At 38.4% G+C, this 24,945-nt stretch overlaps 1 protein-coding gene across 1 annotated transcript; it reads right to left on the reverse strand.

The window, feature by feature from the left end:
- Positions 1–5,007: 5,007 nt before the first annotated feature.
- On the reverse strand, positions 5,008–24,940 carry LOC145464014 (rabphilin-3A-like). The gene is made up of 17 exons (XM_081447822.1): positions 24,595–24,940; positions 23,859–24,005; positions 21,090–21,219; positions 19,711–19,797; positions 19,090–19,179; positions 18,833–18,911; positions 17,627–17,944; positions 17,260–17,481; positions 14,130–14,206; positions 10,171–10,245; positions 9,351–9,460; positions 9,092–9,218; positions 8,926–8,940; positions 8,011–8,153; positions 7,417–7,498; positions 6,455–6,551; positions 5,008–5,338 (listed from the first exon to the last, which is right to left on the reverse strand). The coding sequence occupies exons 1-17, from the start codon at positions 24,666–24,668 to the stop codon at positions 5,208–5,210; spliced, it is 2,004 nt and encodes a 667-aa protein (XP_081303948.1). The 5' UTR covers positions 24,669–24,940; the 3' UTR covers positions 5,008–5,207.
- Positions 24,941–24,945: the final 5 nt, after the last annotated feature.

Raw genomic sequence — 24,945 nt, forward strand, 5'->3', positions numbered from 1 at the left:
TAATGTTTGCTTAGAGTCCTTAGGGCCGAGACCAAACCATGGTCCTGGGACACTAGGGGATAGCCAGTTTTTAGCTTGATAGCACCCTCCTCAAAATGTGTGCTGTACCTAGCAAGGTTATCTTTTGTAGTTCACTGATGCTTAATTGGCCGGGAATTCTTCCAAGATAAGTTCCTAGTCCCTTTTTGATAGCTCCAAGTGCTCCAATGATAACTGGTATCGTTTCCGTTCTCATGCCCCACATTCGGCTTGTTTCGATTTCCAAGTCCTTATATTTGGATAGTTTTTCACTGACTTTCACGGATGTGTTTCTGTCTGATGGTACTGCCATGTCAATAAATTTACAGGTTTTCGTTTTGTGGTCTTTAATCACTATATCGGGTCTGTTGGCTGTTATTTTCCTGTCTGTGTGTATTGGCATGTCCCATAATATCGTGACATCCTCGTTTTCTGTAACTGTTTGCGGCTCATGGTCATACCACTTTTCTGATGTCTTTATATTATAGTTGTGACAGACTTTCCAATGTATATACGCGGCTGCTTTATCGTGTCTGTGGGTATATTCTGTTTTCGCAAGTTCAGGACACCCAGACACGATATGGTCAATTGTTTCGTCGTATTTGTTACACATCCTGCATAGGGGGCTAGTACCGTCTTTGATAATGCTGGCGTGGTATGATCTGGTAGCTAGGCTTAGGTCTTGAGCTGCGATTATGAATCCTTCCGTTTCTGCCTTCAGTCCACTGCTTTTGAGCCACTGGTTGGTTTTGTGGTGGTCAACATCTGCCTCCTTTATTCTCTTTGGGTTATTATTATTATTATAATTAAAATTATTATTATCATTATCATTATCATTATCATTATCATTATTATTATTGTTAGTATTATTATTATTATTATTATTATTATTATTATTACTATTACTAGTGTCATTGTGGGTGATTTTCTCTCGTAGCATCCGAGTCCAAACCATGGACTTTGGGAGGCAAAGAGGGTTTCTACTTGATGGAGAGGTCCGCCTGAGAAGGTGGGGGGTAGAAAGGAGAGTTATTTTCTGGAGTTCATGTATGTTGATGTTACCAGGTATTTTGTTGATGTATTACTATTATTATTATTATTATTATTATTATGATTATGATAATGATAATGAAAATGATAATGATAATGATAATAATAATAATAATAATTTAAATGTGTAGGATATTTTTTACTATTCTTATTTACATTTTTTAGACAAATGACAATAGACAAATTTATGAGGGTTGTAAAGAATGAGTGTAATTTGTAATTCGTTTGTAAGTTAGTATTTCCCTGACATATATATTGTCCTAAGAATTTTTAGTTGTAATTTTTTATAAGCCACTAATAAACATTATTATTATTATTACTATTTCCATAACATCGCAAAGGTATGCAATATGAAACCCTTGTTTTCTCCAAAACACACGGAAGATGAGCTTGTTTTTTGGAGATAAATGAAAAAAAAAGTTAAATATCTGATGTAGTGACGAAGATGAGGAAGAGCGATGTTGTTTTACTAAAAAAGCAAATTTTCTTATCACGAAATACCACTTTCATTTTCTGTTGCCACCTTTGTTGTTCACAATATAACAATTCAAAATTAATGCACAACGATATTGGTGGCTGAAGTTTCAACGAAAACTATTGAAAGTTAACAGCGCTACTTGACCGATATGAACGAGTCTCCTCAAAGACTGATTAAGCTAATATGCGCTTTCATTACGGTGCCACGGAGTCTGCAGCAACATTTGAGCACTTTCCAGACTTTTTTTTGTCACAAATTTACAACTTGCGGAGTATTAAAGCCACCAACTTGGGAACTTTTTGGTCTCTCTTACAGACGCAATTAAGGCAAGAAATAAACAAGCCGCTAAGGAGAAGCAATACATTTGAACCCTGACAAACACACTATTGTAGATTGAAAACAGCAGATGATATTTGTTGAACCGACCTGATAATTCTAAAAGTTACACAGCCACAGTAACGTTTCACTTTTGCAATAAAAAGGGACAAGTGGCGCTACCTGAAAAATAACTGCCGTCCTCGGTCACATGACATGACATGAAATATAAAATACCGCGTGGAAACATAGTGTATAACACTAACGATGCTAGAACGCATGCGTCTTACATGTTGAGTTCTACGTACCATAAGAAAAACCACTCAACATTTGTGCGTGATTCCGTATGCAATGTATCCTCGACCTAGTACAGAAGCCACAAACGTTAATAATCTGCGCATGCGTTGAGAGCAAATAGGTTTTGTTCTAAAGAGAATGGTACCGCAAGGAGAGCAAAGGGTTACCTGAAAGAAATATATAGCTTTGCGATGTTCCCACTCAACTGACGTAGATGGAACATGCTTTACGTAGAGTACACATGTACCTTTCCCACCCCACTCCCACCACTTCCTTGCCCCTAGACTAGTTAATTAATTGAAATCAACTAATTAAACAAACATTAAAGTTTACACCTTAGCGCCATAGCACGATATCGCATACCAATTTAGTACCTTAGCGGCAGGCAGCCCCCAAAACCGTCCCAATAGTGCACTCTGCACTAAAAATAACCTAATTTGTATAAAAACGTGTTACTTTCAGTTTAGTAATATTTCTAGTGCAGCTTTATGTTATCTGTCTTTTTCTGTCAAATTTGTTGTTTCATGCCCTGAATAAATAGGGTGTCTGGAAAACCCGAATACCGAATAGTCTCGAATAGCGAATAGTACGAATAGCGCGAATAGTCTCGAATAGTGCGAATACCCAGTATCTCACAGTCAACCTCGCAGGAACATGGGATGGGATTTTCCTGCTAACAAGCACAGACGCTTATCAGGACAAAAGGTGTTCCTAAACGTAATTCATCCGTTTTCAGTGCTGCAAGAGTAAATACGTCTTTATTAGGTTATCCTTGTGTTTTCTGTTTTCCTAATGTCGGCGATGGACAGCCCTAGCCTGAGTCCGGAGAAGAGGTAATAAATTCACTGAAATTCTGTTGCTTATTTGGATAATTAACGCAAGATATAGACGTTTTTGTTTTTAGAACCGGTTATCTGAGCAGCTCGTTTCAGTTGAAAAACTAATCACAGACCACTTCCGTCACATTTGTATTTTATTGTTTTTTTCACAGAACGAGCTTGGTCGAATTTATCAGCGTCCGCAGATAAACGCTATTGCACCAAGTGATCAATTTGAACGAATCCTGCAGATCAGTGCTGAACTAAAGCGCTAACTATTGACGAACATTGTCGACTGTTCGCCACTATTCGAGGCTATTTGCACTATTCGTGCTATTCGCTACTCGGTTTTCCAGATACTCCTGAATAAATATATAAATTAAGAACAAATATTAATTCCGTTGGCCTGGAGGCAGGTGCTTATTAACAAAAAGATTCTTGTGCCTTAAACCTTTTTAGAGGGTTTTCTGGTTGTCAGTGGCTGCTTCCATCTTTGAACTTTTCTATTTCTCTAAAATGATCTCAGAAGAAGTTCCGCAACCAGTTTTCTAGAGTGGTGTTTATTTACTTTAATTTATTGACTATTGGATAGCTAGTGAATTTACATAGAGTGTACGTAAGTTAGCAACTACCAATGCTCCCTATATTCACAGCGCAATTGAGTGAATTCACTCTACTGTACTGTATCTCTTGTTGAACAACCACTCGTTTGCCATTGATTTATGAGATAAAAGATTAACAAATCACCCTAGGTTTTTTTGGCACCCGTCCATTTTGCACTTTTGCTATGAATTCAACAATGCTATATTGACTTTACAATATTAAATCTTTACCATATTGGAGACAGACGCTTCTTATGTCATTAATCCAATAAATTCATAAGTATAAATGAACACTGTCCTGTACGCTGGATATTAATACCGTTTACAACTGCACTGCTGAATTGACAGCTTCTACCTTACTTTTCTTGCAACTAAAATAGTGCAATTACACCTCAACAAACTCCATATTGTGTGTGTGTGTGTGTGTGTGTGTGGGGGGGGGGAGTGGTGGTGGGGGGGGGGGTAAGGGGGTAAGGGGGTCAGAACCTCCGCTTCCCGTACCCTGCTCTCCCGCTTTCTGTACCTGCATCTCCCGACTCCCGCCCTTGTCCGTCTTGCTCCCGTCCCCTGTAAATAAGGAGACTCAAAACACATCTTAGTCATTTATCTGGCAATCCTTAGGCGTTCCCGTTTCCTTTTTTCCTTTGTTTTCAGCCTTGCTCCTCTTACTCACGTCTTTTAAAAGCTTAAACGACAATGACGTAACCACTGTAAAAGGGTTTCCAATTTTACCGGAAGTAAACCTCAGTTGTTTAGCCCGAGAGCGAAATTTCGTTTTTCCGTTGGTTCAGAAGCCTCAAAATAAGCTCAATGCAAGTCAAATAACATTTTGGGTTGTTGTTTTTTTAGAGTATTTTAACGCTTGGTAAATGATTCTCCCCTTCTTAGAACTCCCACTTCCCTCCCTTTCCTCTCCCGCCTCCCGCCCCCTATTCTCCCGGGCTCCCCGCCCCCCTGTCCCCCTCCACCATATTCCCTTTGGCATAAAGAATCACTGAATAAAATGAACTCAGAACAACAAAGTTCATTAAATGAACAACCCAAGTATATAATGAAATGTTGGAAAAACGAACCAAGTAATGTAACAATCCTCGGTTCAAATGTACAGGACATCATTATAATAATGAAACAGCACCATACTATGGACTTGAATTTAACAAAGAATGAGCGATCAAGAGAAAATTTACCCTTGCACACATGATGAGAAAATATTGCCGCATACCGATTCTTTTTTGTTTTTAGGTCGAAAAGGGAAATAATCATTATTGCATGGTACAAATACACTGTTGTTTTTGTTGTTACTTGTTACATCTAAGTACAGTAATACCACACAGAACTGCTTGCTACATTGGGATTGAACCGTACCTACATTTGTAGCTATGCTCTTAACTTTGCAAACTATCATGGTTAAATGGCTGCTAAAAATAAATAATATAATTTAAAATCCCTTTCGTTTTTCTTTCGTGTTCATTTCACTTGGAAAATAACATAATTTGGAACATCCCCCTTTATACTTTTTAGTCTCCATTGTTGCCTTGTTGTGCGATGATCCATGTTAACGACTCGTTGCGTAACTTGACTCGAGCCACCTTTTGATTGGTTGATTTTCATCATCAGCCAGGTGACTTCTTACTCCTGTTCGTGATTGGTTAGTTTTTCCAGTGTGTGCCAGTGTGTATGAACCTGGTTTGGCGTCTTAAGCATGTCGTACCAATGCATCAATGAACTGCCGCTTGAATTAATATCCATTACAACTCCACCTAAGAGAAAAAGGTTGTCATTAACAAATTGTTACTACTTATTTTTTATTATAAATCTTTTTCGGAGACTTTCAATTCTATATACAAAATCCAAAATGGCAAACTGGAAGTGCCTTCTAACTTGGAATTTCTTGCTACAGAAGTGGTGTTGACAATCAGATAACGTAAACTGCCGCTTATAAGCCCTGGGCTTATACAACTTTGTAAGGGGTTTTTAGATGGGCTTATAAACGGAGGGGCTTATATCCGAGGGGGCTTATAACCGGAATAAAAAGAAACCGTTTTGAAACGAGCTATAAACCATAAACTGTACAACTTTATATGTATGCCGATTTCAAATCTAAATTAAGTCGCCACAGTTTAAAGTAATATCTTAATTTTAAGTACATTTTTAGACACGGCCTCCATGAAAAGCAGTTTTTTTTCTCTTTTAAATTTTTATTGTAAGTAGGCAGATAGGTAGATAGTCCAGTAACTTTGTTGACTGATGGAAGAACTGTGTATAAATAAAGTTATCTTATCTTATCTTATGTTGATCGAATTAAAAAATTGACGTCAGCTTTTCATGATCCGCAGACTACTTTGACAATGTTATGACGAAATTCATTGTCAGTAACAGGACAGACGCATGAAAAAGTGACGTCAATTTGTATTTTACGATAACAAATTGTCAACTTGTCCACTCTCGTTCGTTGACGCATTACATAAACATATTATAAATTCATGTGTCTGTCCGCTTATTGACTGTGAAAATTAGCCAATGAGCACGCGAGAATTTCTACAGTTGTCGTAAAAATACGTTTTTCATTTACTTGTAATAAAGCTTTAAAACACCATGATAATAAATTGAATTCAAAACAAGGCAAGCTTGAGGGGACTTATATCGGGGGGGAGGGGCATATAAGCGGATGTATTTTGGGGTTTCCAGGTGGATGAGCCTGTTTCCAGGTGGATGAGCCTATAACCAGGGGGGCCTATAAGCGGACGGGGTGGGGCGTGGGGGGGGGGGGGGCTTATAAGCGGCAGTTTACAGTAAGAAAAAGAGGGACTCACAACTTTTCCCACTTTAAGTCAAAGTCACCCTATCTACGGTAAGCATAAGCTGGAGTTTCTCACCTATAAAGTCGTTGCTTTTTCCTACATCATAGTCCCATACTGTTAACTCTAAGCATTTCTTTGCGAGATCATGGTGAGCAATTTCATAGACAAACTCCTGTGTTGATGGAACAAAACCTTGTGAGCACTTGCCAATTTCACAGAGTAGGTTCATGATTAGTATCGTGAGGTGCCAAAAAATATTGATTAACCAATACTACACCAAACTCCAAGAGAGGGTCTGTTACACTTATGCGGTTTGGCAGTTTAAGCCAGTTTTGAGTGCTGATTTGCGGGTACATTTACAGTTCACTGGCGGTTTACGGTTAAGAAATCATCGCACAGTTGCGGGAAATCATAAATTTACATGTAGCTTGCGGTTTTCAGTTTTTGCGTGTTTCTGTAGCGGTCATTCAAACAGTAGGAGGCTCAGATGATTGAGATGACTGAGTGTTGGCTTTATCTTGCTTTCAAGCTTCTCCCTCAACAAAAGATTACCTTTTAGGGCTAAAGACAATTGATTTGTTCTGTTCTTAAGATCTTTGTGAGGAGAAACACGATTATTTATTGAGAAGAATTTGTTGCTTACCGTTGAAAGATAGGTTATGATGATAATCGTCATAGTAGTAGGGCGGTTTTGGTTTTTAGGAAAAAACGAAAAGTGGTTGGCAGTTTCGAAGGAACATAATATGGCGGTTTGTAGAATGTACAGTGCACGACCCCCTATAATAAACCCTCCCAAGGGGGAGGGGGGTCACATAAGCCAGCACCTTTAAAGGAAAGTATAAATCAAAACTGGAATTTCCAGAGGGAGTTAGGGAAGGGGGAGGGTTCAACAAAAAACCCTCTGTGGGAGTATTGCTATTTTCTGGAATAACACACTGATTCCTTTCTTCACTCTTGCCAGCTGCTGGTAAAGTGACAATTTATTACAATAATTACATGTATTAAATGGGATCAATGATCCAGCTAGTTAGTCTTACTTCATTATATTCAGGATTAAGCGTCTTTTTCTTTACGCTGGTTCTTCTCTTGGATTTTTTGTGTACATCTGGTTTAAGGTAACTGAAGAGAGAGAGAGAGAGAGAGAGAGAGAGAGAGAGAGAGAGAGAGAGAGAGAGAGAGAAAACAAAAAAATAAAAAATAAAAAATAAAAAGTAAAAACAAAAAAAAACCAAGAGTACAACCATAACACATAATTTATTTACAGTAATTAAAGAATACCCTTTCCATGGGTAAGGTATTTTAATGTTTTGTGTTTTGGGGTTCAAACTTAATTACCTCCAGTAACCAGCCCTTTATGAAGAAAAGAGAGGTTAGGGTTAGGTACTTTGGTGCTTTACATCTATTTCACTTTTCCTTTTTTTTTTTTTGGGCGGGGGGGGGGGGGGGAAGGGGGCTAGGGTGTAGTAAATCACAGCTTCATTCAAACACCTTCCAACTTTGTTCTGTATTTTGAAAGCATTCCTTTTCGGCGGTAAAAATTGAACAATGCTGATCAATTTGCTTATTCTCACCACCTGTCTGCTTGATGGTCTAATGTCACTTAAAGGAGAAATCAGATATTGAAGACTCACCACTTGACATAAGGATCTGAATAGCCGTTAGCGTCCATGGCTGCTAGTCCGGCACAGCGTATCACACCAACAACAAGTTGATTTTTCTGTGATTTGTAGTTAAGGGAGAGCTGAATGCGGCCAAGATCAGGCTCCGGAGATTCCTGCAATAAATTGTAGTTTTGTCAGTCTGTGTTTTTAAATTTGCTTTCCCTCGGTGACCTTCTTGCTTAAGTCAAAGCAAATTTAAGGCTTATAAATCTTCACCTTTTTAGTAAGATGATAGACTTTTAAAAACAAGTTTAACTTTGAAAAGGGAAAAGTGAACATCATCCCATGTACTTATTTAAGTGATCTGCAGCTTATTTATAAATTTCATTGGTTGCACACTAGGGTTTCATCCACAGAGTAGAACCAGTACATGATCACTTGACACAAGATTTGATCCATGGAACAAAATTTTGGCATTCTCTACTTGAACAAATCCCATAATACACCTCTTTTACCCCCTTCCCCCCCCCCCCCCCCCGCCAATATTTTGCATAATCATTGTTTGCAATTTCTCCTGGGACATAAAGATGTCCCAAGAGAAATCTAAAACAATGCCTATGCAAATTTTTTGGGGGTAAAATAGGTGTATTATGGGATTTGTGCAAGTAGAGAATTAGAAGTCTGTTTAGTTTTTAAAGTTGATTGGTTAAGGCAGAACTTCAATGTTTTGTTCATTGGTGAACAGAAATATTTTAAATATTTATGGTAGACATCTATAGAAAATACCCAACTGGTCTGTTACATGACACTCACAGAGTTTTATTTCAGTTCTACACACATTTTGAATTACTTGTTTCCAAAGTTGTTAGGATTGTGAAAACAATTACAATTTTATTGCAGTTGATAATGGTTTAATATTCTAAAAAGCAAAGTAAGGTAACATACCCGTCCATCATCAAACTTTTTCATGATCCACAATAAGATTTCCACCAATGACAGAAAGGTACAGATATACAAGGAAAAAACCAACACATGTTAACATAATGGCCAAGGGAAGAAGAAACAAAATACTGACAGAAAAGTGCACACTTATATTAAATTTCACACTCACGGAAGCTCTAGAGACAAGTGACCTTTTCAGTGACTGCAAAGGCTTACTGTGGAAAATCTTAAGAGTCACACAAGTCTCCCCAATAAAGCTGTTGCGACCAAGTTTATCTTCATCAAAAATCTGAAGTCTGTTGGAAGAGAAAGCAAAAGCAATAAGTCTGATTTATGTGCACTGTTTCTGTGGATGGTACATGTGTAGTACATAACAAGTTATCAACTAACTTGAGGATCAAAGCGGGTATTATAAACTAATTATCTACCTGAGTGATTTCTTTGATATGTCGTCATCTGTGATGCCATGGTATACCAGCGTTTCATCAAATTGTGGGTTAAGAGTCTTGTACTTTGTATGAGTCCTTAACTTGTTACTCTAGGAATGCAGTTTAAGGTGGCATATCAAGTAAGGTAGAGGCAATTAAAGATGATGTTAAAAGTAAGAAAATGGTGTGCCACCCACAACCTTGCTAGACTGGACACTAAATAACCCAGGGGTTTCAATCATTAATGTCTACAGCAGGACTGGCAACTGGTTTTTGGAGGTGGGCAAAATTTTTTGAACTGAACTTCTTTACAAGAAAAGCTATCCTCTAGATGATCAAACCAGGTGGGCAAAATCATCCTCACCGCCGGTCTATTTGCCCAATGCCCAGCCCTTAATGAAATCCCTCAGTGATACCACTTACAGTGTAAGCATTGCTCCCTGAAAGGAAATGTCACGTATTAGAAAACTTCTTATACAGCATTCAAACAAATCAGACACCACACAAAGCAAGACACCGAAACATGGGGTGGGGTGAGTATATCTGTTACAATCTTGAGACGATTCACATTTCTAATCCCCATTATGAGATGATAATGAATTTGTACTTAATATGCAGTACAGTCGAATTAGCCAAAGGCACACCACTTTTTCACCAAGAAAAATGTCCACTTATGAGAGGATGGAAGGTTAGAAATCTAGTGTCTACGTGGATGGGACAATGATTAAGTGTCTGCTCATGAAAGGTGTCTGTCTACCGGAGGTGCCCCTTCACAAAGGTTCAACTCAATTTGTAGTAGGCGCATATATACAGACTGTACCTTACTAGCACCAGGGAGAAGGTGAAGCTTAACATAAGGATCGGATGTACCACCAGAATCCATAGCTTTCAGGCCCTGCAAAAAATGAATCAGAACAAAAAAGATAAGTATTGTAAGTTAAATAAAATTCACAAATTATGAATGATAACCCAGATAAGACACCACAAACAAGATTAATGAGAGTCATATTTTCAAATTAAAGAGTTTTTCAAGAGGAACTTGTCATCGTGGATGACTCCCATATAAAAAGGACAGGAGTGCTTGTCGAACCTTTTAGGGATTAAAAGAAAATGACAGGAGATAATGTGTTGTTTTAGACTTGATACCTCTTCAAGGTGAAAAAATTTTTGAAGCCATGCTCACAAAATAGGATCTTGGTACCTCGCAGGGGTTCTTTGCCAAATTTCAGACAAGTACCCCCTCCTCTTTATTCATTCATTCATTCTGTTTATTTTGCCTTTTTACTTAATGTACAGTATTTATAAATATTTTAATGTGAGGCGAGGTGACCTCTAGAAACTATCAGGCTTTTAATTGAGGCCACCTCGTACGTAACAATATGGTTACATAAATAGTGCAACAGTGTGCGGCTTTTATTTTACAAAAAACTTGTGCAGTTTTTTTCTTAAAATTGGGAAAACTTGACAATGAAGTGATTGCAACAGGAAGGGAATTCCAGATCTTTGGACCTTGTTAAAGAATTGTGAATTTTTTTAGATTTGTCCAGCAATGATGCACGCGCTAATTATTGGCTGTTCTGGTGCTATAGCCACGAATTTGACTGTTTGTAAAAAACAAGTTGAAAAACAATGGAGGCAACAGGTTGTTATGACAATAGTACATAAATTTAGCTATTTGAAACGTGTTGATTTGATAAATGTCTAAAATTCCTAATTTGGAGAATAAAGGAGCAGAATGTACTCTACAATCTGAATTGGTAATAGCTCGCACAGCCCGTTTTTGCAAACAATAAATTCTATTTAAGTTAGTTATGTATGTGGAGGCACGGTGGCCTCATGGTCAGTGTGCTCGTCTCCGGATCGAGCGGTCCGGGTTCGAGCCCTGGCCGGGGACATTGTGTTGTGTTATTGGGCAAGACACTTCACTCTCACAGTGCCTCTCTCCACCCAGGTGTATAAATGGGTACTGGCGAACTTAATGCTGGGGGTAACCTTGCGATGGACTAACATCCAATCCAGGGGGGAGTAGAAATACTCCTAGTCGCTTCATGCTACAGAAACCGGGATAAGCTCCAGCCTGATGGGCCACATGGCTCGCGTGCAGACTTTACTGTTACCTTAGTTATGTATGTAGACGACCATGTAGAGTTACAATAGGTGATTTAAGGATAAATTAGTGAGTAGTACAAGGTGAGTTTAGTTTTTGAGGATAGATAGAAGCGGGACCTGAGTAACATTCCAATTGATTTGGAGATTTGTTTACATAAATAGCTGAATGATATGATATTTCCAAGTAAGGTGCTCCTCAATATATACCCCAAGAAATTTAGTAGCGTTGGTTTGCGTTAAAAGTTGGCCACCAAGGGAGATAGAAAAGTTGTGGTAACATTTCTTCTGCCAAGGTTTAATTGAAAATGAGGTAAGACATTTTCTTAACATTTACCAGTCAATTGCAGACGAGATTTTATTAAGCAGATGAATTAATGTGTGTGATATTGAGTGATTTTTACCAAAACCAAACTGACAAAGATGGAATATTTCGTTTGTTTCGGCAAATTCAACTAAACAATTATACATGACCTTTTCAAAGAATTTTGAGAAATTTGGCAGCAAAGAAATTGGTCTATAATTAACAAAAAGACTCGGATCCTCTGTTTTATAAATGGGAATTACTTTACCTATTTATGTGGGAGTCTTCCCCCCCCCCCCCCCCAGCTTGTCTTATGCGCAGATGCACATGGCAAGAATTGATGATGATACTGTCTTGAGAGTGATCCACGATCTATGGCAGTGATGCTCTACACATTTGGCCTTTTCAACCTCCATGCTTTAAAATCTAGTTTATTGCCGTGTTATTGCCAGGCAATATAAACGTGTGGGAGAAATAGCGTTCTCTTAATGATATATAACATTCTTTCTAGATCTAATAACTTCTTAGAATTGTCTTGAATTTCAAAATTTGTAGATTCTAAGGAGTCAGGGAGTTGGCCTGATTAATTACACGTATGTTGCTTATGAAAATAAATGTACTGTGCACACCCTGGGGATTACTCCCTTATATGGGCTATATAGGTATGTGCGGCCCCAAAGCAGGGCTCAAAATTGCGACTCACTGGTCGCCAATGCGACCAAAAATTGAGCACTGGTGACTAAATTTTCAGAACTGGTTGCCAGCTGGTGACTCGTGTTTTGTCCGATAACTAAATAAAACCATGACACAACTTTTGTTTTTAAATCTTCATTTTAGGAAATCAATCGGATATGGTAGCTTAAGTATACAACTCACCTTTCCGTCCCCAGTAAAATAATGTCTGAATATTACAAGATAATCAAAAAAATTGAGTGTATTTCAACACGTTGATACTGTGTTCACGGCGCACCATATTGTTTCAGCGGCTTCTTCCGAAACTGGGATCGCAGGTGCACTTCAACACCATGTGCTTTTCATTTGCCATGAAAATGGCGGCAGATACCAATCAGTTGAAGGAATTACGCGAGTCTTTGCATGCGGGGAATGAAGATTCAAGCATGGTGTTGTTTGTCGGCAGCGAAAAGCGTTGAGGAAAGCAAATCGAAAATAAAGAACAGTATTTCGAAGAAGTAGAAAGGGAAAATACACAAGGACCGTGTTTGTCTCACAATGAAAACCACGGACTAGAAATGTTTTATGCTTCGTTTCATTTAAAATGACTATGGAGACAACCATCACCTTCGGACCAGAGACATATCACCTCAGAACAACAGTAGCTTTCTGTAACTAAGTGTTACTCGTGTTGTTTTTAATTGTTTTCGCTCTTCAATTGTGACCTTTCTTGCATGCGAATTAACGTATAAAATCTTGTTCCTGTGTAAGTTATATATAAAATAAGTTGGTGACCAAAATTTACGATCTTGCGACCAAAATTTTTCCGTTAGTCGTCAGCTGGCTCCCGAACGAAAAAGTTAATTTTGAGCCCTGCAAAGGGTATGGTTTTTCAGCTGTTTTGATCATAAATAGGGTATTGATTTTAGCTGATTTTAGCCATTTTGGTCATAAATAGGGTATGGATTTTGCACTCTAGCCTTGAAATGGGTATGTTTTTAAGAAGAAGCCACTTTTTCATCATTATTGAAAAGAAGATCAACAAAAGCCCTTCACAAATTATGTTAACGGTTATTTAACATTGGTCTGAAACAGGGTTTTGATTTAAGGGTCAGGTCATAAATTGGGTTTTGAATTTATGGTCAGGTCATAAATAGGGTAGGGAATATGGCAGATTTTGGTCATAAATAGGTTAAGGGTTTTGGGAAGCGGGCTACACACCGCCACCCAATTTTTCCGTGTGTACCCCCCCCCCCCCCCCCGGGTATGCACAGGACCATGGACAGTACCCAATTGTCACTCTTATACAGGGCAGGGCAGGAAAAATTTCAGGTCTGATTGCCTGCGGCAGGTATCTTTTGCTTTTGGGCAAGTGAAAATGGAAGTCTGGTGGGCAAGTGAAATTAGCCTCAGTAGTCTTATTAGTGATAATTTCCAATCAAAACCAATTTCAAAACTTAAGACTGCAAGATTAGCAAAACAAAGAGTTGAAAGCTGGATTAATCAAAAATATCCAAGCATACTTGATTATAGACAGTACCTAGAGTAAATGATGTAGCTGATAAGCATGAACATTGCACACCTAATGGGCAATAGTAATTCAATTAGTGTGGGCAACTGAAAAGTGAAATGTACTGGCTCACTGGGCAACTGGATTTCAAAATTTATTTCCTGCCAGGCTGCAATAAGAAACTTACCTTTGCACAAATGACTGTCACCTGAAGCTGACTGTGTTGTTTATCATAATGAACATCAAACTCTATTGTTCCCAAACCTGCCACAATAGGAGCAAGAAATAAGATTATATATTTAAGCTTATTCACTCACTTGATCACACTGTGTCAAATTGTACTGACAGAGATGAACACTGACCAAACTGAACACTCAGTCTGACTCAGTTAAAGTAAACCTATTTAACTGGTACTTAATTAACACTCTCTACATTCCACATTGTAGAGTTTGTAATCACTTGCAATGAGACTTTCACACACATTCTTAGTATATAAAAAACTCCTAACAATCCCACTTTTGGAATTTGAAAATGATGACAGAATGAGTCATTGAAATGTCATTCGAAATTATTATCGCTGATTTTTATTCTTAATATAATCAAATAAACATTGCAATTTGAAATTCTGGTCTGATACAAAATGGATCAAACTTCGCACTTGAACTCTACCCTTGTTCTAACTTAAAGGCGTATGGATGAAGACCTCGGGTAAAATCAATTTTACATTTGAATGACAGGTATTGAGAATAAAGCGTTAAAAAAATGAGGTTTAAATAGTATTCGAACTCTTGAATGACCAGTGCAGCACTAATAAAACAACTGTGAGCTATCAGGCCACCTGGGAGCTGTTGACCCCGGCAGGGGGGTGGGGGTTCCCCTATAAAAAAACACAGGTGCTGGTCAAAAATTTTGAAACAAACCCCTAAGAAGTACCAAGATTCTGTTTTGTGGCTGTGGCTTGAAATTTTTTTCACCCCTAAGAGGTTCCAGTTCTAAAACGACACATTAAGTCCTGTAGTTATATTTTTTTCAGCTCAGTACTCTGAAAGCTTCTGCTGTGGACCTTTTGAGGCTAAACACCCTAAGAGGATTAAGAGGTATCAAAACTGCTTTTTTTAACCCTTGAAGGCACACCAAGCACCTCCATCCTTTCATATGGGAGTTCCCCACCCCCCTCTTAAGGGGCTGTTAAGGTTGTGAGTTCCTAATATACCTCTAGATGGTGAAGAATACAAATGAATGCAAGTAAATGACAGATCATATACTAAATTAATAATATGAACCATGGCAAAAGATGTAAAGACATGAGTGATCATGATAACAGTTGTCGAGGAAAAGGTCGTTGTTATTCATCGTGGTAGATGCGATAATAAAGTGTATTATCGTTTGTCTCAAGATGTAGTCACTTGAGACGTAGATTGCGACGTTTCGACTGCTTACTGCTAGTCTTCTTCAGGCGATAAGGTCGACTGATTGCACAGTATCATTTATATCACAAAGGTCGGCTGTGATTGGTGCATTTCGATCCTCCTATTGTTCCATTGTTCCGGCGAGTAGCTGTTCCCTCAGTGGTCCACTGTAGTACCATTCTCCTGTTGTTGTGTTTCTTGATTGTGGGTATCCATGCTTCAGGAATTTCAATTCCACTATCCCTGTTGATGTTGTTAGGGTGAAGTCTTATGTGAATAGCTTCCTTGACCCTACGTGTGTACCAGTGAGGATCTCGATCAATAAACTTGACCTCATTCCAGATAGGATAGTGGCCGGTCTCGTGGGTGTGTTCAGAAATGGCGGAGGTCTGGGTACGGGCGAGCCGTATATATCCCTGTCGTGTTCTTTGATCCTCTCCTGCATAGATCTCCCTGTTTCCCCGATGTAGACTTTGCCGCACTCACAGGGAATCCTGTAGACAACACCATCTTGTTTAGCCGGATTGACGGTGTCCTTTGGTTGCACTAAGTGTGACTGAAGTGTCGTGTCAGACTTAAAGACGGTGCGAATGCCTTGTTGTTCTACGCAGCGGCGGAGAGACTCCGAAACTCCTTGGACATAAGGTAAAACGGTGGTGGATTTAAATTCCGCAACAAGCTCTCTTCTTGGGGTTGTTCGTGCCTTTGTGATCTTCTGTACAAAAGAGGAGGGATATCCGTTAGAAACAAGTACAGATGACAGATGTTTCTTCTCTCCAGCGATTACTGATGGTTTGGTCACGAGACGTTTAGCCCGGTCGTACAGACACTTCACCTTCCTTCGTATCTCCCTTGGCTCTCTGCATCAGTCTGATTCTTTCCCTCAGGAATCTCATGGATGCTAGTTCAGCGACTCTGCGTGCACCTCTGGTGGGAACTGGCGGCCGAACTTGCAGATCTCTTGGAACAATGTGGTTCTTAATACACCTTGTGAGAAAGGTGAGATGGTTGGTATAGCGTGCGAGCTTGTGTGAGCAACGCTCATGTCGACGAATCAACGTTGGGGCTGTGCGCCCATATTTCTGGTCAACATTTCTGGTCATATTTCTGGTACAGCGGACCACTGAGGGAACAGCTACTCGCCGGAACAATGGAACAATAGGAGGATTGAAATGCGCCAATCACAGCCGACCTTTGTGATATAAATGATACTGTGCAATCAGTTGACCTTATCGCCTGAAGACTAGCAGTAAGCAGTCGAAACGTCGCGATCTACATCTCAAGTGACTACATCGTGAGACAAACGATAATACACTTTATTATTGATAACAGTTGCGTACATAATGTAATGAAAGCTGAAAAAAAAATCAGGCTTGGACAATTAACAGGATTCATAGCCTTGACAGACGTGCAGGGTTCAAATCCTCTTCAAGACTGAATTTTTTCAAACTTAATAAGTTGTGTATGTAACTGTGATGATCATTCACGTCTTTACAATGTTTATTACGCATACAAGGTGGTCCTAACTTTCTGCAAATGAAACTCCGGGAGGTGACCATGCAAATGACAATCTTGTCCCTAGAATTTGCTATTTTTTTAGTCAGCACCAAATGGAATGTGGACTCTGACCAGTAATGATGCATGGACTTAAATAAGCTTTAGCTTAATGCTGATTAGCTGAAAATCCAAAAAGAGCACTTAAAGGCATGCTCAAAAACTCGGGACTGGCCAAAGTCTGTGTTTTTGGTGCTGACCAAAAGAAAAGTGGCCTTTGGGGACAACATTGTCCAAATGAAAGATATAATTGAGCAGTATTTTCAAGTGGTACTGTTTACATTTATGTCCAATGCAAGGTGATACTATACATATAGCGTTTAAGTGCAAAAATAAACCTACTGAGTGGCTTACCAGCATCCCCAGTATCCTTAGGCACAGCAGCCTCAGACTCCTTAAATGTCCTCACCAGTTCATCAATGTCTTCTTCTTCTGTGTCTTGCTTTTTAACCAGTGTCTTAGCTCTGCCATCAACTTCGTCTCTCCTGTCTGGTACCGTAGAATTGACACTTCCTGTAAAACTACCACTTTTTTCCCTTTTGGGTGACTCTGCCCTTGTATGACTGCTATCTGGTGCTAAAAATCAGAAGGGAAAAAGAGTAAAATCTTAGAAGCCAAGTAAACCTCTATATAGTCAGCTACTGGAAGAATCTACCAGGAATGAACTGAAGGAAATTTCATCTAAACTGATAATTAACTTTCAACAATTTTAAGCACTTACAGAGCTGGCCATTCGTGGTTTGAAGTGAACTTGAATTTTGGCTGATTTCAGATGGCCGACGCTGCTTTTCATCTTGTGTCATCGCAAGAGTTCTCTTGCGGAATGGAGGAGGAGTGTCTATGCTTTCTAATATGCTGCTTCCAGGCATTGACATTTCCGCTGATCTCCGATTTGTGAAGGATACTGGGTCCTGGGAAGATCTACCTCTGTTTGAATGGGTGTACTCTTTAGAATGTTCAAACAACATTTCATCTGAGGAGCTGCTAGACTCTTCCTCCTCTGAGTAGCTTTCTTCTCTGATATCATCATCCAAATTATCTGTACATTAATATTTTAACAGTCAATTGCAAATAATATTGTTAAGACCTCTTGCTATTTGTTATTGAGTCTTAGAGGTACCAGCATATAATTTTTCCTCAAAATACATCAATCATAATTTTTTCTGCTTATCATTCTTTTATTTATTTTTACAATAAAATTCTTATTAATTAAAGTTCTTTACAGCAGCATCTAATGCCACACGTTTTGCGAATTGTTTCATATGGGAACTCGACAGATCTATAAAAAGAAAATCAAGAGAATCACAGAAAAATGCTGACACAATTGGACAGATTGATGCATTGCGATTAACACTGCACACTTATTTTGCATCAACACTTGCATTTGTAGCCCAATCAATTCAACGGAATGTCAGGGGGCCATTTCGGCATTCACCAACTTCTGTGCCTTAGGAAAGGACTGATTAAATCAAAACAGGACATAATTTTACCAAATTTACGTTTCGTATTTAGTATAAATTTACAAAGGATCTATCGTGAATGCTGTTCCCTGATTGGCTACACTACTCACTATCGATTCTGTTGTAGATAGTGAGAAGCCTAGCAGAATGCACTTGCTAACAACTCTCAGCCACTTATAAATGTTTTTGAACTGTCTGTAAAGAGAATATAGATTAAAGTTTTGAAAGACAAGTAGATTCATACTAATTAAAAAACAATAATTATTCACTCTCGATTTCTATGTGTGATTATAGACTTAGGCTGTGCATGCCCTTGTCAGTTATCACGCGAGAAAAATCTCCAGTTGATATTATCTAACTGATAAATAGCTTGCAGGGATTTCCCTTGAAACAGCACACGTACAGTTTTATTCTGGGAGACACCTGCAAAGGTTTGGAGTATTATCTTAAGATTAACCATCGATCACCTTTTGATTTAGAGTAACTTGTCCATGTGCTGTTGTACTTATAATTTGATATGTCAGAGCTATTTGAAGCAGTTGTGTCCTGCAAATCAACCAAAAGTCTTGTGTTAATTTTTTTTACTGTCTTTAAATCCATAACTTTTAAGATACTAACAGTAAAATAATTATCATGGAAACATGTCTGAGCAAAATTTTTCTTTAACTTATTTGTTTCAATCTATGACTCATAATTTCTAGTAATGAGAACTCTGCAAACTCACTTTTCTGTTGCTGGATACTCGACTTCTCACTTCAGGGTATGTGTATTTGGGTATAGCTTTAAAAAACCAAGCACCAGTTCTTTTCCATAGCTACAGTAAAAGAAAATAACAAGATTTGAAATTGAAACAGACTAATTATTACCAGAAATTTATAATAACCTCTCCCATGCATACCAAACTAATAACTAAAGAACACTTCCAACAGTCTATTACAACAAGTTTATCTAAATTAGTGATCAGTACCACATTTCTCTAATAAGACCCTTCCTCGTCTCTATAAATAGCCTGTGAGTAGGTTCTGGCTGGAAGAGTCTGATTGCTGTGGGAAGGGCTGAGAAGGAACTGGTTGAGACTGAAGTGGCTGAGGGGGCTTGGGGTGGGGGTTGGGGTGTCAGAGCCTATAGACAAAGGTTTTCTCTCCCTTCCCTCTAATCCCCCTCCTAGCTCCTTCTTCCCATCTTTTCTCTTCACCCATCCTTGACTAGAGAACCTATTCACAGGCTACATCTCTATTAACTCCTCTCTCCTGAAAAGATCTTGGAAAGACTGACAATTGAAAACAGGGTTGTGAATATACAGCCTCTGCGGTAATGGAAATGCTACAGTGGTGTTGGGATTTACCTCTCTGTGTTCACTGCACAACATACACAGCCATATAACATCACCATCGCTATCAAGAGTATCCAGGCCACACTTCTGACAAACGTACTGAAATAAATATAAATAAATAAATAAATCACTTTATTTATTATTTAAGTGTCAAAGTGTTAAGCACTACAGCTGTACAAGCAAACAAATATTGGGAATTAAACAGCAACTTGTTGAAAATCCCAACTGGCGGGAGGTTGACCACTTGGCTATTTACAAAGCCTGGAGGAGTTGAATCTGGGACCACCAAACACAAATCCATCTAGTGGCAGGGAGGAGCATTTGAACTTGGGACCTCTGGATTACAAATCCAGCCCGCTAACCATTAGGCCATGCCGCCTCCACTAAAGCATAAAAGAGTTGGTCAGGAGTCAAACACTTAGTCTAACAAGGAACAGAGATTTCAAAACAATTTGTAAAATAATCTTTTGAAGAAGTGATTAACATGAGAACTTGGACACTTCCCATCCAGATCACTATACTGAGTGAACTAACAATCTCTGTCTACTATCCATTCTTGCTCAGCAAGCACATAGAGCCACTCAGAAGTAACCTTACAGGGAACGATGATGTTAGTATCAGAAACGATTATGGAGCAGGATAATCTTATGGATTGGGACTTGCAATAAATGAAATGGGACTCGAGTGAGTGTCCCCCTTTTCAATAACCACTCCTCCTGTTTTAAATAAGCGTCCCCTTCCAATAAGTGCCCTCATAGCAAATTGACACAGCAATCAAGCCATCAACATAGAATTTATTAGACAAATGAATTATCCAGTCAATGTAGTTTGCATTGATTTCTCATCTGAACATAATGTTGATCACATTGATTTGGTATAAAAATGTTTGAATATAAGGGCTCTCATTACAGTTCTAGAGTTAATTAAAAGTCTGTTGTTTTATATTAAATAATTATTGTTGTACCTCATTCAGATGAATTACAGTCAAAATGAAACAAGTGCCCCATTGCACCCATATCTGATAAGTGCCCCCCCCCCCCCTCCGCAAGCCGCAAGCTACATATACTAAAAGCAAATTGGCAAACCCTTCAATCCATTGAAACAAGGCGCACAAAAAGGGCTGTTCGGTCAGCGGGGACAAGTAGATTTTACCACTGGGCAAGTAGCTTTTCATTCTCGCTAACCCAATGGGCAAGGGCCCAGGTAAGTCATCTGCTAACTAAATATTTGAAACAAAAAGTAAGACTTGCCCAGGGTAAGGAAAACTTTAGAGCTGCTTTTCCAAAGGGAAAGCTGGAATATAATTCAAGTTTCTTCTAAGCCCTGGTCTAATGTGACATAACTTTTAGACATTGTCTAGTGTCTGATGCATACTATTAGTCAAGGTGTACCTTCTCACAAATATCACATCTCTTTGCAACAACTTTCAAGGTTCCGAACTTGGAACTGCATAAAAGGCATGTATCTCTTCCATCTCCAATGGCATTATTGCGCATGTTATCCAACTTCTCTACCAGTCGCCTAGACAGAAATATCCAGCAGTACCAAATACTAGATTAAAACATGGAATGAATCTACAATACTTATAGAGATGTAAAAAGAACTAAAATAGTTTGAATGAAAAGAAAATTCTTAAAATGACCTTATAACTTAATCAAAGACCCCTTGCCTGGGCTGCCTCATGTCACCTTTCTAGTGTCAAGAAATCCACTGCTAAACCAAACAAATGTAATGCAAGCGTAATGCTAGATCAAGTACACAGGATACATTTTTACTTCTGTTAATTTTACGAATAAAATTTGATCTGGCCAGATTCAACCCTTATTGACAATAATTATTAATTTTAATTTGTAATTTAGACCTGTTTGCTTACTCTCAGAAAGTGAGCATTATATGATTACAGTGTTTTTTAACCGTCTCTTTGTGATCCCTAGATTTTACTAATGTTATGGTTGCATTTAGCTTTTTGGGACACTATTTACAACCCTTTATCAAAAGGGTTTCCTAATAAAAACAGATTGTCACAGAGAACTTTTCGAATTCCTGATGTCTTCCATTTCAGGAACATTTACATTTTATTAAGTACAGATTAACCAAAAGTTTGCAAATCAGAATTATTTGCATCAAAGGGCGAATATATATTCAAAACCGGTTAATGATAGAGGTGGAAGGCATGGTGGCCTCATGGTTAGTGCACTCTGGAACAAGCAGTCCAGGTTTGAGCCCTGGCCTGGGACATTGTGTTGTGTCAACTCTTGGCAGGGCAAGATGTTTTACTGTCACAGTGCCTCTCTCCACCCAGGTGTATAAATGGGTACCAGTAAATTTAATGCTGGGGGTAACCTTGCGATGGACTAGCATCCCATCAAGTGGAGAAGAAATACACCTAGTTGCTTTATGCTATAGAAACCAGGATAAGCTCCGGCCTGACAGACCATTTGACTCATATGCAGACTGAACCTATTCCACCAAAACAAATTTCAATTGTACTCTCAATATCTTCCAAAAAGAGGCATCACCAATCCCCATACATATGCAAATTTATTTTATGGCTAGCTCCATGAGTTGGCAAGATGAACCAAATGCTGCACTGTGATTGGCTACTCGAGCAGGCAAGATAGAGCTATCTTGTTGCTCAGGACTACCTCCTGTGTCCCACAAGAAAAAAAATCTCCTAAAAGCCATGAGGTCAAGATGGCTGGATATTGGCCTTGTTCTTTTTTTTTTGCGAGTTTATGGACCTTGCCTCCAACTCAGTCCATAAACACAACATCTGAGTATATATGTAAAGTGTGCAATATTTCCCCCAGAAAAGAAAACTTCTCTTTTTTTCTCACATTACACTAGCAATCCATTTTTTAATTTACATCACATTTAGCAATTAGCCATGCAAATACCTCTACTCTTTGTCTCTCTTTCAATGATTGATTTTGACATTCAGTCTTTTTTTAAGTAATTGCTGTAGCATTGCTGATCAATGTTGTTGTAGATTATCCAAATCAATAAGTAAATAAATGTACTTAGAGTTAAGTATTGGGTAGCATTTTGGGAGAACACCATTGTATTGTAAGTAATGTTTTTAATTGTACGTTTCATGTGAAAGTATCTCATTATAAGCAGTCTAAGTATTGTACGACAGGGTTGTATCTAGTAACACGCCAACCGAGGCACTTGCCTCAGCAAAAATTTGGAATTTTTTTTTATTTTTTCAAGTTTCCATAATAGGCTTAATGCAATAAAAGAAATAATTGAATTATATACAAGAAACAGTTTCTTTTTTAAGAATTTTAGTCTGGCTTAAAGGTCATGTAAGAACAGAGCACAGTATCTTAAGTAGTGAGAGTACCCAGTATTGATATGTAAATAATAGCACTTGTACTTAGCAAATCATGTTATAAGTATTTTTCTTTCTTTTGTTGGAATAAATAAATATCACAAAAAAGAGGTAATATGGTAATTCAAACTTATGAGAGCCTTGATAATCATGAAAATGACAAAATTTAATTATAAATGAAGACTGGTTGTCCTTGGGCGGGAAGGATTCAGTGACCTTTCAATTCAGTTAGTAAGGGTTAAAGGCCAGTTCAAGCTTAGAAATGAAAAACACAAGCTCACCGGGAAAAGTCAAGGCTGTTTTATCGAAATAAAGCACTGCATTTAATTTACAGAGATCATTAAGTCCAGTCCTATATAAAAGTTTTTTTGTTACGAATAACTGAGGTCAGTCTATTAGATGTCTGGATACAATCAATTGTCTTCTAATTAGCCTAACAGATCAAAATGGTCAGAACCAACCAATCAAACATTAGCTAGCAGGTATTGATCATTAGAATAATATATCAATTCACTAATACTCCAACAAGCATCTTTATTTCAAGTGCTTATGGGGAGGCAGTTTTCAAAAAATATAACTACCAGAAACGTTCATTATGTACTGCGATTATCATTATTGACCGCAATGCACTGAAACGCTTTTTGACCAAAAGAAAACAAATTATACTCAATGTAAACATCAATTGAATGCAAATCACGGCAGCCAAAGTGTTAAATTTTAATGTAGAATATATAGTACATTTACATTTTCTTTCATTCCGCACACACAAAAAAACTCAACCTCAGGGATCTCTAATGATGTTTTAGTTCGGCTTAATATTTCTTACCCGATCCTCTCTTCTTCGACTTGACGAATTCTATCAGCGCGCTCCAAAACATTTCTGATGATCTCTTGTTCGTTGTCAGTGATATCTGTCTTTCTGCCAGTCTTCCTTGCGGGCCCACTTGAATGAAAAGACCATCCCGAATTTAGCCTAAAATGAGGTGAAAAATAACCCTCACTAACGATGTACTTCAAGCTAGTGCATTTATCTATCAGCTTACTCTTAATTAGCATCCAAAAGTTCACAAAATTACAACGTAAGCTTATTTAATCTTGCAAACTGAAAGAGGATAAAGAATCAAGCCTGATTGAAAATAGAACGATCAACCAGAGAGAAAAAAGCAATGTACTAACAGCAAATTCTCCAAAGACTTGGGCCATCTCGTACGAGTTTTCTTAAAAAATCTTTTCAAGACTTTCTTGGGACGGAAACACATCGTGTTTTCATGGCCAAACAAAGCGTTGTGTACAATCGACCACTCGCAGGTATCTCAAAACCAAACTGGCAACACGCACAGAAAAAGCAGAAAGAGATGATAAGAATGGCTGTAAAAACCAGGTGTTTGCGGCTAAAACAATTTTGAATTATTTAGGAACCGGAAACAGAACATTCATTCGCTGTTCTGTTCTGTTCTGTTCTGTTCTGTTCGCTGTGCGTAAGATAACAAAACAACCAGATTTCCCTCTATAGATATGGTAAATAATTCTGTCACGGTACGTACTAGCTAAAGTTAACTCACTTCGCTCTTAAGTTCAATTGCCGATCGTTCGGGCAAACCCATCGTTGTTCTTCTTCACTGGCTAATTCTCCCATGTCTGATTCTTTTCTCGAGGAAAATCAGCAAAGCTAATATTAAGTTGGAGCGGCGGGAAAATCTTGCGTCGTCTTCATCGCTCGACAGCCTGCGTCGAGTCAAATGAACAGTTCACTTCCTGAAGTGGGTGTACAAATTTACTCAACGGGGGAGAAAAATCACGCCAGCAATAAACACAGAGCAACTTGAATTTTCTCCACAGCAATGCTTGAAACCATTAAAATCTGTGCAAAATCTCGTTACCTCCCACTTACACTCGAAAGTCAAACAATCCAG

This window comes from Orbicella franksi, chromosome 12 (assembly GCF_964199315.1).
Source record: "Orbicella franksi chromosome 12, jaOrbFran1.1, whole genome shotgun sequence".
NCBI classification, from domain to species: domain Eukaryota; kingdom Metazoa; phylum Cnidaria; class Anthozoa; order Scleractinia; family Merulinidae; genus Orbicella; species Orbicella franksi.

Excerpts from the sequence above, each read along its gene's own strand:
- LOC145464014 (XM_081447822.1), bottom strand. The coding sequence starts at position 24,668 with ATGGGAGAATTAGCCAGTGAAGAAGAACAACGATGGGTTTGCCCGAAC. Across the intron at positions 19,798-21,089 it reads GATGTGATATTTGTGAGAAG|TACGTTTGTCAGAAGTGTGG; the intron begins GTACACCTTGAC and ends TATTTATTTCAG. Across the intron at positions 10,246-14,129 it reads TGACAGTCATTTGTGCAAAG|GGCCTGAAAGCTATGGATTC; the intron begins GTAAGTTTCTTA and ends CATTTTTTGCAG.